Here is a 13766-nt window from a genome sequence, read left to right as displayed (position 1 = left end):
ATTTGGAAGTGCCATGCTGGCTTCATCTTTCAGTAAGTTAAAGCTAATCCTACATCATACCATTTGGTCAGCGTAGAGTATCTGATGTACTGCCAGACCGAGTAGGCCAGGTTAGGTCTAAAGCTGTGTTACTTCAGGTGATTAGGCGACTGATGTGTATGCCTATATAGAGCTAATCCTCTTGGTGAAACAGTAACTTTGAGTGCGTTGGGTGCTGATGCTGGTTACAACAAAGGATGGAAACTTCCTGCAGGGCTGATTTCGTAACTGCTGAGTGATGAGATAGCTCATTTAATACACTGTCAACTCACTCAGCGGCTCTTAAATGAAGTGTCTTTATGGGGGAAAAAAATGACTGGGAATTCTTAATAGCATGAGCAACGCAAGGTCTCAGTGGCTTTGAAAAACAGTATAATCCCTCAGCAGGCCAGTGATTACCACTGGACTAATACTTCTTTCTGTCAACATGCATCAAGAAAGCAGCGCAAAGGTCACAAGGCGATGGACAGAACAAGTGACCTGCGATGATTTAAGCTAAAATGGAAAGCCTTTTGTACTTTTTAAAAAGGAAAACACAGAACAGGTATCAAAGACACACTAAATGGTGTATACCAGGATGACTGTAGTGAACTACTACATAAAACTAAGCTTCCATTTATATGGTTATTTATTTATGTGGTTCTCAACCAGTGGTTCTCAACCAGTGAAGGGCCCCCAAAAGCTTCCAAAAAGGTGAGGATGACTTAAGAAAAAAACAAAACATTGCTGTGCTTAATACTCACTGCATGATCTTTATAGTGATTTATGCACATTATACCCAATTTAAGACACTAATCATTTTATTTGTATATAAACTACTTTTATTTTTAAACAGACTCATTTCCTGCTTAACAAGTAAAACCCCTCCTTCTCGTGAAATCAATATTCATCTTGATAGTAAGACTATATAGCACAGCAACATTCATACAAGCATAATACACCCACACGGTTTGAGATGGTAAAAATACAACATGCCTTAGGGGACTGCCAGTGGGTTCTCTAATAGAATATTTCCCCTCAGGCCACTGTGAACAAAGACTAAACTGTTCAATGTCACAGGTGATTCACAGGGGGAAATGCCATAGATTTAGGAATCAAAGACACCTCGCAAGCACTCCAAGACCGACTTTTCCCAGCAACGCAAGTATTATTCAAGCATAAATTCAATACAGGTCTACTGGTACAAAAGGTTACCTTTTGCCTTTTTTCCAAACTGGAAGGAGGCCAAGTTGCAATGTCTTCAATGAGATGAAGTACGGATTTAGTTGACTTTAATTCATTAGGTGTACCTAAAACACTGTCTCTTGTGCATGAGGAGATGTGTGGTGAATGCAACACGAGTCTGATGTCACTTACCTCTGTGAGAGCATGGAGTTGACCTTCCTGCACACACACTCCCATAAATCTACAACACCACAAAAGCAGAAAAAAAGAAGGCCGATGTTAGTTTACTGCTATGGAGGCAGCAACAGCTAAGAGTTTGAAAAGATTTCTAGGATGCCAAAAAATATAAAAACGTCAATATGCAAACAACTGCATAGAGCAAATTCAGCATTATTGACTAGAATGAGCTGAGGCTGCTGTCCAATGGGCTTATTTTATGCTCTACATCAAAAATGGCTTTTACAAATGACACCATAACCTCAGACAGGTTTATGGTGCTGTACATCAACGCAAGCTATAAAATGTGGGACTGTCTGTAGTCGACTTGAGGGTAAAACTTTGATGTAAATACAGGCACAGTGGCAGAACAAATGCAAGATTTCCGCTGTAAATAAAAGTAAGGAAGACGTGGCGAGGTATAATTTCTTTAACTAGAAGCTAAACAGTAATACATTATAATATAATAAGAAAGTTCTTTAATATATCAGTAACCTACAGTATCATTTAAAACGTTGGAATGAGAAAGAAATTAACAGTTGTTTTCCAGCAAGTGTTCATCAGAATAATCAAAAGCAATGTTACAAAAGATTTCCATTTTATATAGACGTTCATCTTTTAAACTCTTCGTTCAGAAATCCTGACAAAACCCCCCCCACAAATGAATAAATATGGATTTATAAACAGCACAACTGTTTTTACTGATGACATAAAATTACATTAAATGTATTATATTAGAAACAGCTCTTTTAAAGGATAATATTTTTCAAAATATAATCTATTATTTTGGGTCACATTAATTTCAAACCCCAAATAAACACGTCAGTTGTGATGCCTGATGTGCCTCCGATCTTTTTTTTTTTTTCTTTCCGGAAAGTCATCATTTTCAAACGGTCAGAAAGATCAGATATGAATAATGCAGCTGAAATGTATGGACCTCGTGAGCCTCACTGTATACAGACATGCAGTAGCCTTAGCAGCTCTTAGCAGTGACACAACGTATCAATGTCTCTGAATGGCCACCTCACAAGAGTCATTAGGCAGGATACAAATTTGTCTGTGTTTTCAAAGTTATGGCCCCATAAACCCAGGCCTACCTCTTTTATTGTGGGTCTGTGTTGGGATTTCTTTAACAAAGCTCCCCTCAGCCTTCTCCTGTCTGAACTACGGTCCCTCCACCCCCATTCAATGAGATGTAACAATGGTGTGATTGTAAACCACACACAGACCCTCTCTCTCACTCTTTCATCCACCCACAAACTCACATTCTGCTCTACAAACAAGCCAAGTATCACAAAAATGGAAGCAATACCAGACATATTTAACAGTTAATCATATGCGTACTGCAGAATTGTATGAAAGGCAGCTACTTTACAATTCTGGGTGGCATTATTACACATTAACACATTGATTAAAAACAATATTTTTATAACATTAATTAACTACATGGTTATGATTTGGATTAGTGTTACTTGAATGTAATTAGGCTATGCATAATTTATTGTTATTATAATAGTGCATTTAACATGTAGCAATGACACCTTAAAATAAAGTGTTACCAATAAAAAAACAAAAACAAACAACAAAAAAAAAAACCCAGAACCGAATGAATTCAATAAATACATCGAAAAATAAAACTAATACAAAGATCCCATTCGCTACTTCATCCCAAGATAGCTGACAAAACTCACCAATTATACACTAACAAATGTCAAAAACCAAGAGGATTGCTTTTTGATCTCAATGAAGTCTAAACTCAGGATGTCGTTTCACTCCATCTATTGTTAATGGATTTCTGACCTGATTTCTGTGAAACGAGGAGGAAGAGGTCATCCCTGCTTTTCCATTACAAAGGAGAGAAAGATTCACATTGAAAGCAACACTCCCACGATCTCACTTATTTGAAAGACTGCATTAATTTTGAGCCACTGGCAGTGCATAAAGAGAGGCACACTCCTTTTTCAAAGAGTACGAAACCTAATATTGATATTAAGCTACACCAGCCACTGCTTCATACGAAAACTGCAGTTGTGTCTTTCTTTGAAACCCATGTTATTTCCATTTTGCCATTTAGTTACAAGCTTGTTAAACTTACTTTTACTGGCATCAGCTCCTTAGTTTCTTATTAGCGTAAACCACAACTGCAAAAACCGACTTCATAAAATAACCACACGAGAGACACGGCTTTTAAGAAGACTTTGCAATAAAAGTCATGGCTTAGCTTTTAGCCCTGCACATTTTGCAATCTGCACCATCATTTTAATCCAATCAAAAAAAAAAAAAAAGTGTTAACCCACTGTGATAATAGTGTTCTGCTGAAAGCAAACCTGAGTATGTTGGGGTGAGAGAGCCTGTTCATGAGTTGAACTTCTCGCAGCATGTTGGCACGATTACTGCTCAGCTTGTTCATCTTTAGAGCCATTACCTGGTCCGAAGCTCTGTGGCGCACCTAAAACAAGGAAAATGACAAATGATCTTTCAGCCTTCTTGTGGATTTGAACTAAACCATACAAATAAAATGAAATGAGTCAATGCACTTTAAGTTAAATATTTAAATGCTCTTAACATTCATCTTAAGTGACACTTTTGCTAAGTGGCATTTTTTTTTTTCCCCAAAGCATCTTAAAGCTATTGCTATTACAAAAATTGCATCTGTGAAACCCACAGCATTAGAACAACAACACCACTAAAAATCGTTATTACAAAACCAATTTTCTAACACGTGATAAACAAAACGGACAACTCTGCACGACTGACTTTTACTTTCACGTACTGTTAAGGGTTTCACAACATTTCTGAAATGTGCCTTTGCAGATCTGTTTTCTAGTTTCCTCTTTGTGCTTTCATCTTGCTGACCAATTAAAAGACATTTAGGAAAAGAAATATCAACCACAGGATTTCCTCATGAGTAAAAAAAAAATAAAAATTGTAATAATCATTCTACGTCTGTAAAATGCTGACTTCCTGAAACGGCATGTAGTGATGGAAAGACTCAACACAACAGAGGGATTACTCAAAATTCAGTGCTAGGGAACCAAAATATTGAATTCTGTGGTTAACTGCTGTGAATGTTGTATCCATAACACATAGCGACATTTTATGAGAGTTTCCCCTTTACTTCAAATGCACGATGCAGACTGCGCTGCAACCAATCACAGTCTGGGGGATCAGCAGCCTATGAAGAGCCCATTTCGTGCGCCCACCTACAGTGAGAGCCGCCTGTCAGACATGGACCCAGATGCCTCCGCTACAGCACCCAAACTCTCAATCTGTTCTGCTATTATCAAGACACAGCTTGCAACAAATCCAGCGTCCTAGAAAAATGTTTTGGTTCCTCAAATGTCTATGTATTAAACCATTGAGCAACATGATTATTTAGGGACTCTGCATATTGCTGTGTTTTTTTTTTTTTTTTAGATTTTACCATATGGGTACAGATTGAAACTCATTTGTTCAAACAAACCGGAAAAGGTTATTATTGCATTAGCTTTGCAGACAGGTTCTTGCAGACCCCCAACACAGCTGGTATTTGGCTCACCGTATTACCCCTGCCTGCACCATATGCAGACACCCCCTGCCTGCCATCCTAAAACCACTCACTCTGCTTTAAATCTCAGCCACCTGTGTGGGGAAGGAAATTCTAAATAGACATAAATCACTAACAAATTTTTCTTTCCGATTTTAAAGTGCAGGGGTTCAAACTCTAGCTCAACACACGCTCCGCAATTATTTACACAGAAATAAAAGCTAAAATACTTTTTGATTTCAATTTAATTGTTTTTTCCACCATTTAAATAAATATTAAAACTAATTTACTTTTGCCTTGTCTGAACCTTCCTTTTAGTAAATCTTGCTCTGAATCTTCTTAGTTTGACACAGCTAAGGCGATGCGAGTTTATCTTTTATTGTTATTATTTAAACTGCAAAGAACTATTTGCATTGCAATTCAAAGTTCATGAAAGGCTTAAACATTTGCATTTCTTGGACACTCGCTTCATTAAATAAAAACTAAGGTTAAAAGTGAAAGTGCCTGCAAGATGCAAAGTAAAGGGGGATTCTTTTTTTTTTCTAGTTAGAGAGTGTCCATTTCAAAACAAGCATCATAAAAGAAAATAAATAAAATAAAATGCAAATAAAAATTCAATGCATACAGTCAATGTACACATGTTGAAAGGGTCTACAGTACTTACATCTCTCCATACACAGTTTGATCTAAAAATGACTGAGCTCTGATCTCTAAATGACTTAATACCTGTCCTAATACCCAAGAGGACAAACCTGGCCCATTTATGACAAAACACACAAGCTAAAATTAAACCCGATGCAGCATGTGCATGCACAGAGAAGTACAGAGACAAATACCGCTCGTGAGTGAAAGAGTTCACTGTTATGACAGGAATTGATCTTGGTAATGGGCATCATCATGCACTGTTCTCCTAGGGCTTTTCTGACCTCAAAACTTCATTGAATTATTCACTGTGAACATAGTTTGCAGCAGTGAAAGGTCTACTGATGCTCAGCCTCAAGGGTAGTCCTCGATTTAATGCAGGAGGTCGCTTGGATTTATGTGCAATAAACAACAAAAAAAAAGATAAAAATCGCAAACAGTAGCCTAATCAACGCTACGGAGGAAGATGCATGTTGTAAACAACATCCTCATGTTAAAGGAATGACAGTTATTTGGAATCTGGCAGTCCAGCCTACTACTTCTGATTGAACAGAGAGCAATCACAGAAGCCCTGACTCTCACAAACTCTGAAAGCTACTTTATGCATGTTAATGGCTGAAGGACTACGTAAATCTATCCTTTAATAGGTAAGAGTATCTAAACAGGCTTTTTAATGGACTTTTAATGTCTTTATACAACAGGATAAGTGCAGAGAAACAGGAAACTATTGGGGTGAGAGAGAAGGGAATGGGATCAGGCCGGATTTGAACCTGTGTCACTGTCAGCCAATGACAGGCCTTGCTATGCACTACTTTAGGCCCAACAGCATCCAAACAGAATGAAAGCAGCCAGTTTTACTGCATTTAAACTTTCATCTTCATTAACTTCAAACTTTGGCATCATATCAAACTAAGCCATACACTCTCTTAAACAAACTAAGGGCCTACTCTCTTCTTACTTGCTCAAGTTAACTTCATACTGCAGTCCAATACTAAGTATTGTATTAGTAATACTAACAGCAATTAATTTACATGCCAAAATACGCACACCTATCTGACATTGCAACCTAGATGACAACTCATCAGCTGAATCACAGGTTTAACTTTCTTTTCCTCCTTTAGGACCTTTTCAACGAAATCTCCATCGATCTTTAAAAAAGGTTGCACAACTCTCAGCTCCTGGTGTGCAAAAACTGTAGGAGTTATCAAACTGTTGAATGAGTTAATCAATGTTTTCAATGTTCACTCATAACCATAAATGAATAATGTCAGAACTCAACTCTGCAGGTGGTTTGGTAAGGCCAAGTGACTAATAACCGGAATCGAAATGAATTATTGTCATCACACAACCATCTTACCTTGTAGACCTCAGAAAAAAACCCAGATCCAATACGCTCGCAGATGAAGTCATCAAGTCGGGTCAGGCAAGAAAAGGCACTGATGAGAGCCCGGTAAGACGAGGGACAGACCCTGTCCAGCGGTGCCGGACTGGTTTCGGCTCCTCCTCCACAATCAGGGTCCTCCAGCCGATCTGGCCGCATGGGGAACCCAGCAATGGAGTTGCGTTTGCTCCGCTCCATTGCTACTGGTGCACAAATAATCTGGTCGAGTATCAATCACCGGTTCACATTTTTGACTGTCCTTGCCAGACCTGCAAAAGGAATAAACAGATCAATAGATGAGCAAAATATTGATAATAATATAGTTTGTCCCATTATAATACACATTTTTACAACTTGCATATTTGGCTACTTGTAGAAACGCTTCTTTCTGAGTGAACAATACATAAATGACAGACACCCAAAAATAAACAGTACACTGAAAATGTATTCATAAAAATGCTAAATCCTCATCTGATCACAAAAATAAAATTCAAAATACAATAACAAAAATAAAAGAATTATTTAATAATTAAAATGCAGTCTGTCGTTTAAAAGGATGGTCATGGTAATAAAGAAATGCATAAAAATGATTTCACAATAAGAAAATAAGCATTAAAAAAAATAAAGATTCTTTCTGTGCTGACTTTGAAATGGATTTTCATTTTGTGTGTTGACGAAAGAAACATATGGTCAATTTCTTTAATATCCTCAATAGAAAATCTGAAAACTGCTCCTGCGCTTTTATGTATTAACATTTATCAACTATACTAAGCACTTTTTGCACAATCGTTTAAGACAAAAAAAGGCAAACACATGGAAATAGTGTTATGGGCAGTAAACACACCTGCTAAGTGCAAGCACGAAGGCCAAGAACTATAAAGATAACATTAAAGAAATAGCGCTAAAAATCATTTAAGAATAGTTCACACAACAGCTAAAGCGATAAAAGCAAAGAGAAACAATATTTTTGGAATCACTTCCACAACAAAGGCCAGTGGCATAAAAAAAATAAATAAATCACCTTGACTAAATTGTCCGTAAATCAACACAGAACCAAGCCATTCTTACTCATTTCCCTCCATTCATCACAAAAAAATAAAAAAAACAGGACGGATACGGGAAAACTGTCCCTGCAACGTTTAGTTGTAAGCTTGGGAATGAAATAAAGAAATAAATAAATAACACAAAACTCAGCCGGGATCTAAACACTGCCTTCCCACTCGTACATTCGAGTGCCACACCCCAGTAAAAGCCACTTTAAAAGAACCAAACATTCACGCAGGCCTTAGGCTTCTCAGCAGCTGGCTCTACTCCCTACAGCGTGATAAATCAACTCAGTCCATTTCTATAGATCCCCTCTGTCATTTTCAAATGCACTCCAAAGAAGGAGTCAATCGTATGACTTACCTTCGAGGACAATTAAGGAGGGCTTCCATGCGTTATATATAGTTTCCGTAAACATTCACTACTAAATTCTGCGATTTACAAAACCGGTGCGTGCTCAGGGTTAAAGTGTGTAAGAAGGGCAGGACCACTAAAGACGAGCCCTAAAACAGCTGTTTTGGTCATGATTCCAGTGGCAACGTTCCACAGGAGCTCATTTCAAACTTGACCTTCAGCATGGGCAGCCTTAAGGCCAGCCAACATTCAATGCTCGGCTTACTGCGTGATTTGACCCATATACCAATCGCTATTTTCCCAAAATAACACTCTCAGCCTGGAAATAAGCGTGCCACGCAGGGTCAAAATTACGCACTGGCTTCCTACGAAGAGGTTGCGCCAAAGCATCAGCTAGGACAGTTTGCTGACTCTGAACATTACACAACAAGGCCTTATTTTGAACTAAGGTTATTTGGTTAGCATATCTCATTATCTCCAGCAGCCAAAAAGGTAGAAATTCCAAAAGAGGTTGTAATGCCTTCACATTCTGCAGGTCATTCGCAGGTATTTTAAATCACGTGATTAGACAATACAAACCCATTTAGCTACTCGCTGACAGCATGTCTGACATTCCAAAGCTTAGAAATAAAAAATGAGAAGGTCTTGTGTCTCGTGTGAAGATTTTTCAGTTCATGCCATGCATTTTTTGCGTGCATTTAACTGCTGTACAGTAAGGCTGTGTTTTTCATGAATCTGCTTAACACTTCAAAATCTGCTCAAGAAGTTGCTAAGAAGTGCTTAGACTCAAATAGGCATATTAATGACCACACTTAACACACATTTCTGGGTTAAACACGTAATGCACTTCACAGGGCTAGTATGCAACCCTTACAGTAACGACTTTAAAGAAGCGCAAACGCGTTGAGGAAACTACGGCCGTGGTTAATTTGCAAACCGCCTTGCACGTTGATCGTCAGCATAGGATAATGTTTTTGCTAATGTTTTTAAACGGCTCGCGTTGTTACCAGGGAAGCCAGCTTGAAGCGGACGCGAAAAACAATTCGGAAGTGTAAGTGTTGCAATCCGAGATCGCATAAATGATGCTGACCGAAAGTGAACCCAGTTGCTGCAAAACAATAAGCTACAGAATACCGCTGAGAATAGTGATCAGGTGCAACTGCATGCTGTCATTAAACTGTTACTCATAGGTGGAGACCAAAGAGCACTTTAATTGTTTACTGACACACGCGCATGCTTCAAGAGTTTAACGCACTTTAAAACCAAAAAGAAAACAACGTTACTGATCCGACACAAAGTTCGGTATCTTACCTGTTCATCAGGCTTGAAAGCGAAGCAAAGATATTCTGGCGGTCCAAAGGCCTCAGTTAGTCCCATTGCATTTTGCAAAAGCAGACGGGGGCCATATACTACAATCCATGTATTTACGTGAAGATATAACTGATTGTTTTGAGCGAGCGTCGGCTAGGCTATAGTTGAACTCCACGAATCCAACGAGCACCGTGTGAGCTTGTTAAAACTTAATTTACCCCGCCTATAACAAACTTTATCATAGAAACTCAGTTTTAACGTGCACAAGTCGAAAACTGCGTACGTCTTGTCGCGCTGTCCACAAACATGAAGCGGTCAGGAGAAAATAAATAACGCGCGAGCTCTTTCCAGAGAGGCTTTTCTATTTCACGCCGGGCTCTTCGCTCAGTCTCTATATCCCTAACTAATTTAACAAGCAGTGAATCCCCAAATACGCTATCCCACATAGAGTGAGTCAAAACACAGTGAAGTAAATTCAAGAGGCAACCACTTCCATAACAGTTGCCTCTCCCCACGGACCAAACTTACGTTTCTATTTGATGGAGACAGACGTCAACGTCGGCCATAGAGATACGAGAGACCTCTTAAACAGTATTGTTTTGAACCAATCACCGGAGGAGCTGAACGCACAGTGGGCGGATATTTGATTGGTTGACTTGTCCGTGAGCGAATCAAAATGTTCTCTTAAGGTGCAGCTGTCTAATGATAGGCCTGGTTGTGTGGCATACAACATAAACAAAACTAGATTCGCAAAAATAAATAGTTAGTAGGTCGTCTTCTAAACATTTAAAAGGCATTACCTGCTATTATGGGAACGAAAACAGTTAAAAGAACAATAAACAGAGAAGTGCACTGACAACATTTACCCCATTTATTTACTTAGAAATTGGCCAAGCAAAATGTAAAATTTACCTTAAGAATGTATAAACTTAAAATTAAAATAATAACGTCCAATTTTAGCACAGCTGTGCATTCCAATAAAACCAGAAGCAGCTGTATGCCAAATGGATTATTATGGCGCCATCTTTCGGGAGAAAAAGTAATTATTTTGTCAAGCTTCAGTGGATACTAAAATGCAACAGACAATACGCCAATTGTGGAACGATATCACAACAACAACAAAAACAAAAAGTTTTCTAAATGTAAATGACTCGTTTGATACAATACACACTGAAATGCACTACTTTGTGCATCTCTTTAAAAAATGTCTACATGCAGTTCATGCTTTACGCTGGAAAATACAAAACTAAAATCTAATTTAAACTAATTGAAGTGGCGCAACGCAACGTTCACCGCTTGCCCAGAATCAATTTGTGGCCTAATTCTCTTCGTTCCTACCCCTCGGGGCAAAGGGGGTTAATCTAGTCAGTCGGCCAAGAGCTTACTACCAGTCCGATGAGTATGTCACTAACCTAACAGTGACTCCGCCGCTTGTAACATTTCAAGGCTATTGCACGGTTTATGACAAGATAAAAGGATGGCAAGAATGAGACACTTATTACTTACAGGTATACGAACGCCTAGTAACTGAACAGACACCAAGTTCGCCAATATAAGCGAAATACAAATCTCTTTAACACGAATCTGTATGTGACTGCGTTTCTTTTCAATAGCTCTTCTGTCGGTCATTGCTGTGGTGTCGGGATACGTGGAGGAACTCGATGACAAGTAAGTCTTTTACACTGTAAAGGTAGGCTACTGACTGCGCTTTAGTCGTGAAGGGGCGTCATTCATTTAGTCGCATAGCAACATACATGGATCTTCTATGGAAGAAATGGCACTTAATGAGTCTGCTTAATAAAATGAGGGTTTGATGCAAATGTGTGTTTTTAGGATTATGCATCATGCTATATTTATTATTATTATTATACCATTTTATACAGCTAACAAGGTAAACAAGGTTTGCTGCTTCGTCACAGCTAAAATGGGTTGCCTGCAGGCAACTCTAATTTATTTGTCAGGGTTTGTCATATTATTGATTGCATAGATAGATATTTAAAATTTGTAGCCGTATGAAGTTTTTTTGAAACTGCTGAGAAGAAAATTTACAATAGTCGATGTGAGAAATCCATGTACAAGGACAGTAATATGTGATGTTTCGCAAATGATAATGCTGACCGAGTAATATTATTTGCATGTGCCTCAAAAGATAAAGTCCTCTTAAGGATGACACCCAGACTCTTTTAACCTGAAAGGGAGAAATGACAGAATTATCAATAGCCAATTAAAAACTTAGCAATTTTCGATTTAGTACCTATTGATAAAATTTCAGTCTTTACACTATTAACCTTAAGGAAAATATATGTAAACTATGATTTAATTTCCACAAAGCAAAAGAGAAGAAGGTGATGCAGTTGAAATAGGCTTTAAAGACATAACATATGTCATCGGCATAACAGTGAAACTATATACCAGATTTACAGTATATTTGTCCTAAAGGCAATAGATAAATAATTCCAAGATGGTCCTCGGGCCGTAATAAACAGAAGAGGGCCCAAAACTGAGCCCTGAGGCACACCTTTCATAATCTGAGATATTTATGATTTTAAACTTGTTAATTCAAACAAACTGTGTGTGATCTGATACATAAGCTCTTAACCAATAAAGAGGAGTACCAGTGATTCCAATGGAAAATACTATGGGAAATGTTGTCAAAAGCTAAATTTAGTAAGAGAAAAAATCCATAATCTGCAGCCATTAATAAATAATTTTGTGACTTTAATAAGTGCAGTCTCTGTTCGGTGGTATGGACGACAGAGGTAGATTCAAACTGCACCAACAAGTTATTCTTTATTAGATAGGCATGTAAAGTTTCAAACAACTATTTTTTTCCAATAATTTAGAAAGAAAGGCGAAGGATACACAGGGTAACCTTTTAAGCAATGTTGCCATCAGTGGACAGCTACGTGAGACACAGAGCCCACAACTGATCTAAAGTATTAGAAATTTGTCACCTATTCTCAATCGGAAAATGCCTGAGCAACATTGCTCAAAAAAAGCTGGCTGGCAAAATTGCTCAAAAAGTTTACCCGTGTATCATCAGCCAAAAGGTATTTTACAAATAGGTGGAAGGTTTCTAGGTTATTATGAGACGTATCAGAGTGGGATTACATTAAACTGTTCTCTTTTACAGGTTTAAGGAGTACCTAAAGAATGAACTCTGGCTGGTGGAGGTGAGAGTGTATACAGTACGACATAAGCAGTTTTATGTTGTACGATATGTTTGCTTTGTAGCTTTCTGTCATGCTGTGTGATGTCATGATTTTTATATTTCAGTTTTATGCGCCATGGTGTGCATACTGTCACACGTTTGAGCCGATATGGCAAGAAGTCGGTGCAGAGCTGAAGAGTATGGGCTCTCCTGTTAATGTGGGCAAGATTGATACCACAGAGCACACAAGTGGGTTTTGTTCACATATTCACATAAAAGTATTTTGGAAGGATTTAATTACAATGATTGCATATCTAAGAATATATTTATTACCAAGATTGACATTTGTGCCATACCCCCTGTAGGATACTTAGATGAAAGTTATATCTCCTACTGTAGCTTGGTTTGAGATGACAGTAATGGTAATGCCACACCAGGCCATTGCTTAGCAACCAATTAGTATGCTACTTAAATGGCAGGATAGGCTTACCTGCTGTTTAATGGGATTAGTTAAGCAGGCCTCATGTGTTCACGAGACTCAGTTCGTTGAACTGTATACGTATTTGGTGTTGAGTCTGTATCTTGTTAACCAGATGGCCATATGGCATATGTTGCATTTCAGTAATTAGAAATCCCTTTAGTTTCTTGGAATTAGCTTGTTCAGTGTCTGCCTTTTGCACCATTGTCTTCCGACTTCATAATCTTCTTATTTTTAAGTTTACGCGTAAGCTTTCTGGGTAAATATAACGTAGCCCGTGTCTTGTGTTTTACCCCCTACCATGAGTACACTCATTTATTAATTAGATTAGACTAGACAGTAACAAAAAAAAAATCTGAACAAGTTAACAATAATTAACTGTGATTTACTAATGATATAGCTAGCAAAACACTTCAGCTAACAACATTAATAGTACTATTATTATCACTGTATATCTATC

General features: G+C 38.0%; 1 protein-coding gene and 1 long non-coding RNA gene across 2 annotated transcripts in view; one reads left to right on the top strand and one right to left on the bottom strand.

The window, feature by feature from the left end:
* Positions 1-10222, bottom strand: part of LOC122359491 (dual specificity testis-specific protein kinase 2-like) — a 16138-nt gene extending 5916 nt beyond the window's left edge. Inside the window, exons 1-4 of the mRNA XM_043259814.1 lie at positions 9678-10222; positions 6945-7237; positions 3747-3868; positions 1396-1444 (exon numbers count right to left, since the gene is read on the bottom strand). Of these exons, the coding sequence (XP_043115749.1) occupies positions 1396-1444; positions 3747-3868; positions 6945-7166 (393 nt within the window). The 5' untranslated portion in view covers positions 7167-7237; positions 9678-10222. The remainder of the gene's footprint in view (positions 1-1395; positions 1445-3746; positions 3869-6944; positions 7238-9677) is intronic.
* LOC122359521 lies at positions 9289-13079 on the top strand. The gene is made up of 4 exons (XR_006252712.1): positions 9289-9417; positions 11291-11345; positions 12811-12850; positions 12954-13079. It is a non-coding gene; the product is annotated as an uncharacterized LOC122359521 (long non-coding RNA).
* Positions 13080-13766: the final 687 nt, after the last annotated feature.

The sequence above is a fragment of the Puntigrus tetrazona genome, chromosome 2, assembly GCF_018831695.1.
Source record: "Puntigrus tetrazona isolate hp1 chromosome 2, ASM1883169v1, whole genome shotgun sequence".
Taxonomy (NCBI): Eukaryota; Metazoa; Chordata; class Actinopteri; order Cypriniformes; family Cyprinidae; genus Puntigrus; species Puntigrus tetrazona.
Note: the sequence above shows the minus strand (reverse complement) of the source record. Positions and strands in the feature narration are given on the sequence as shown.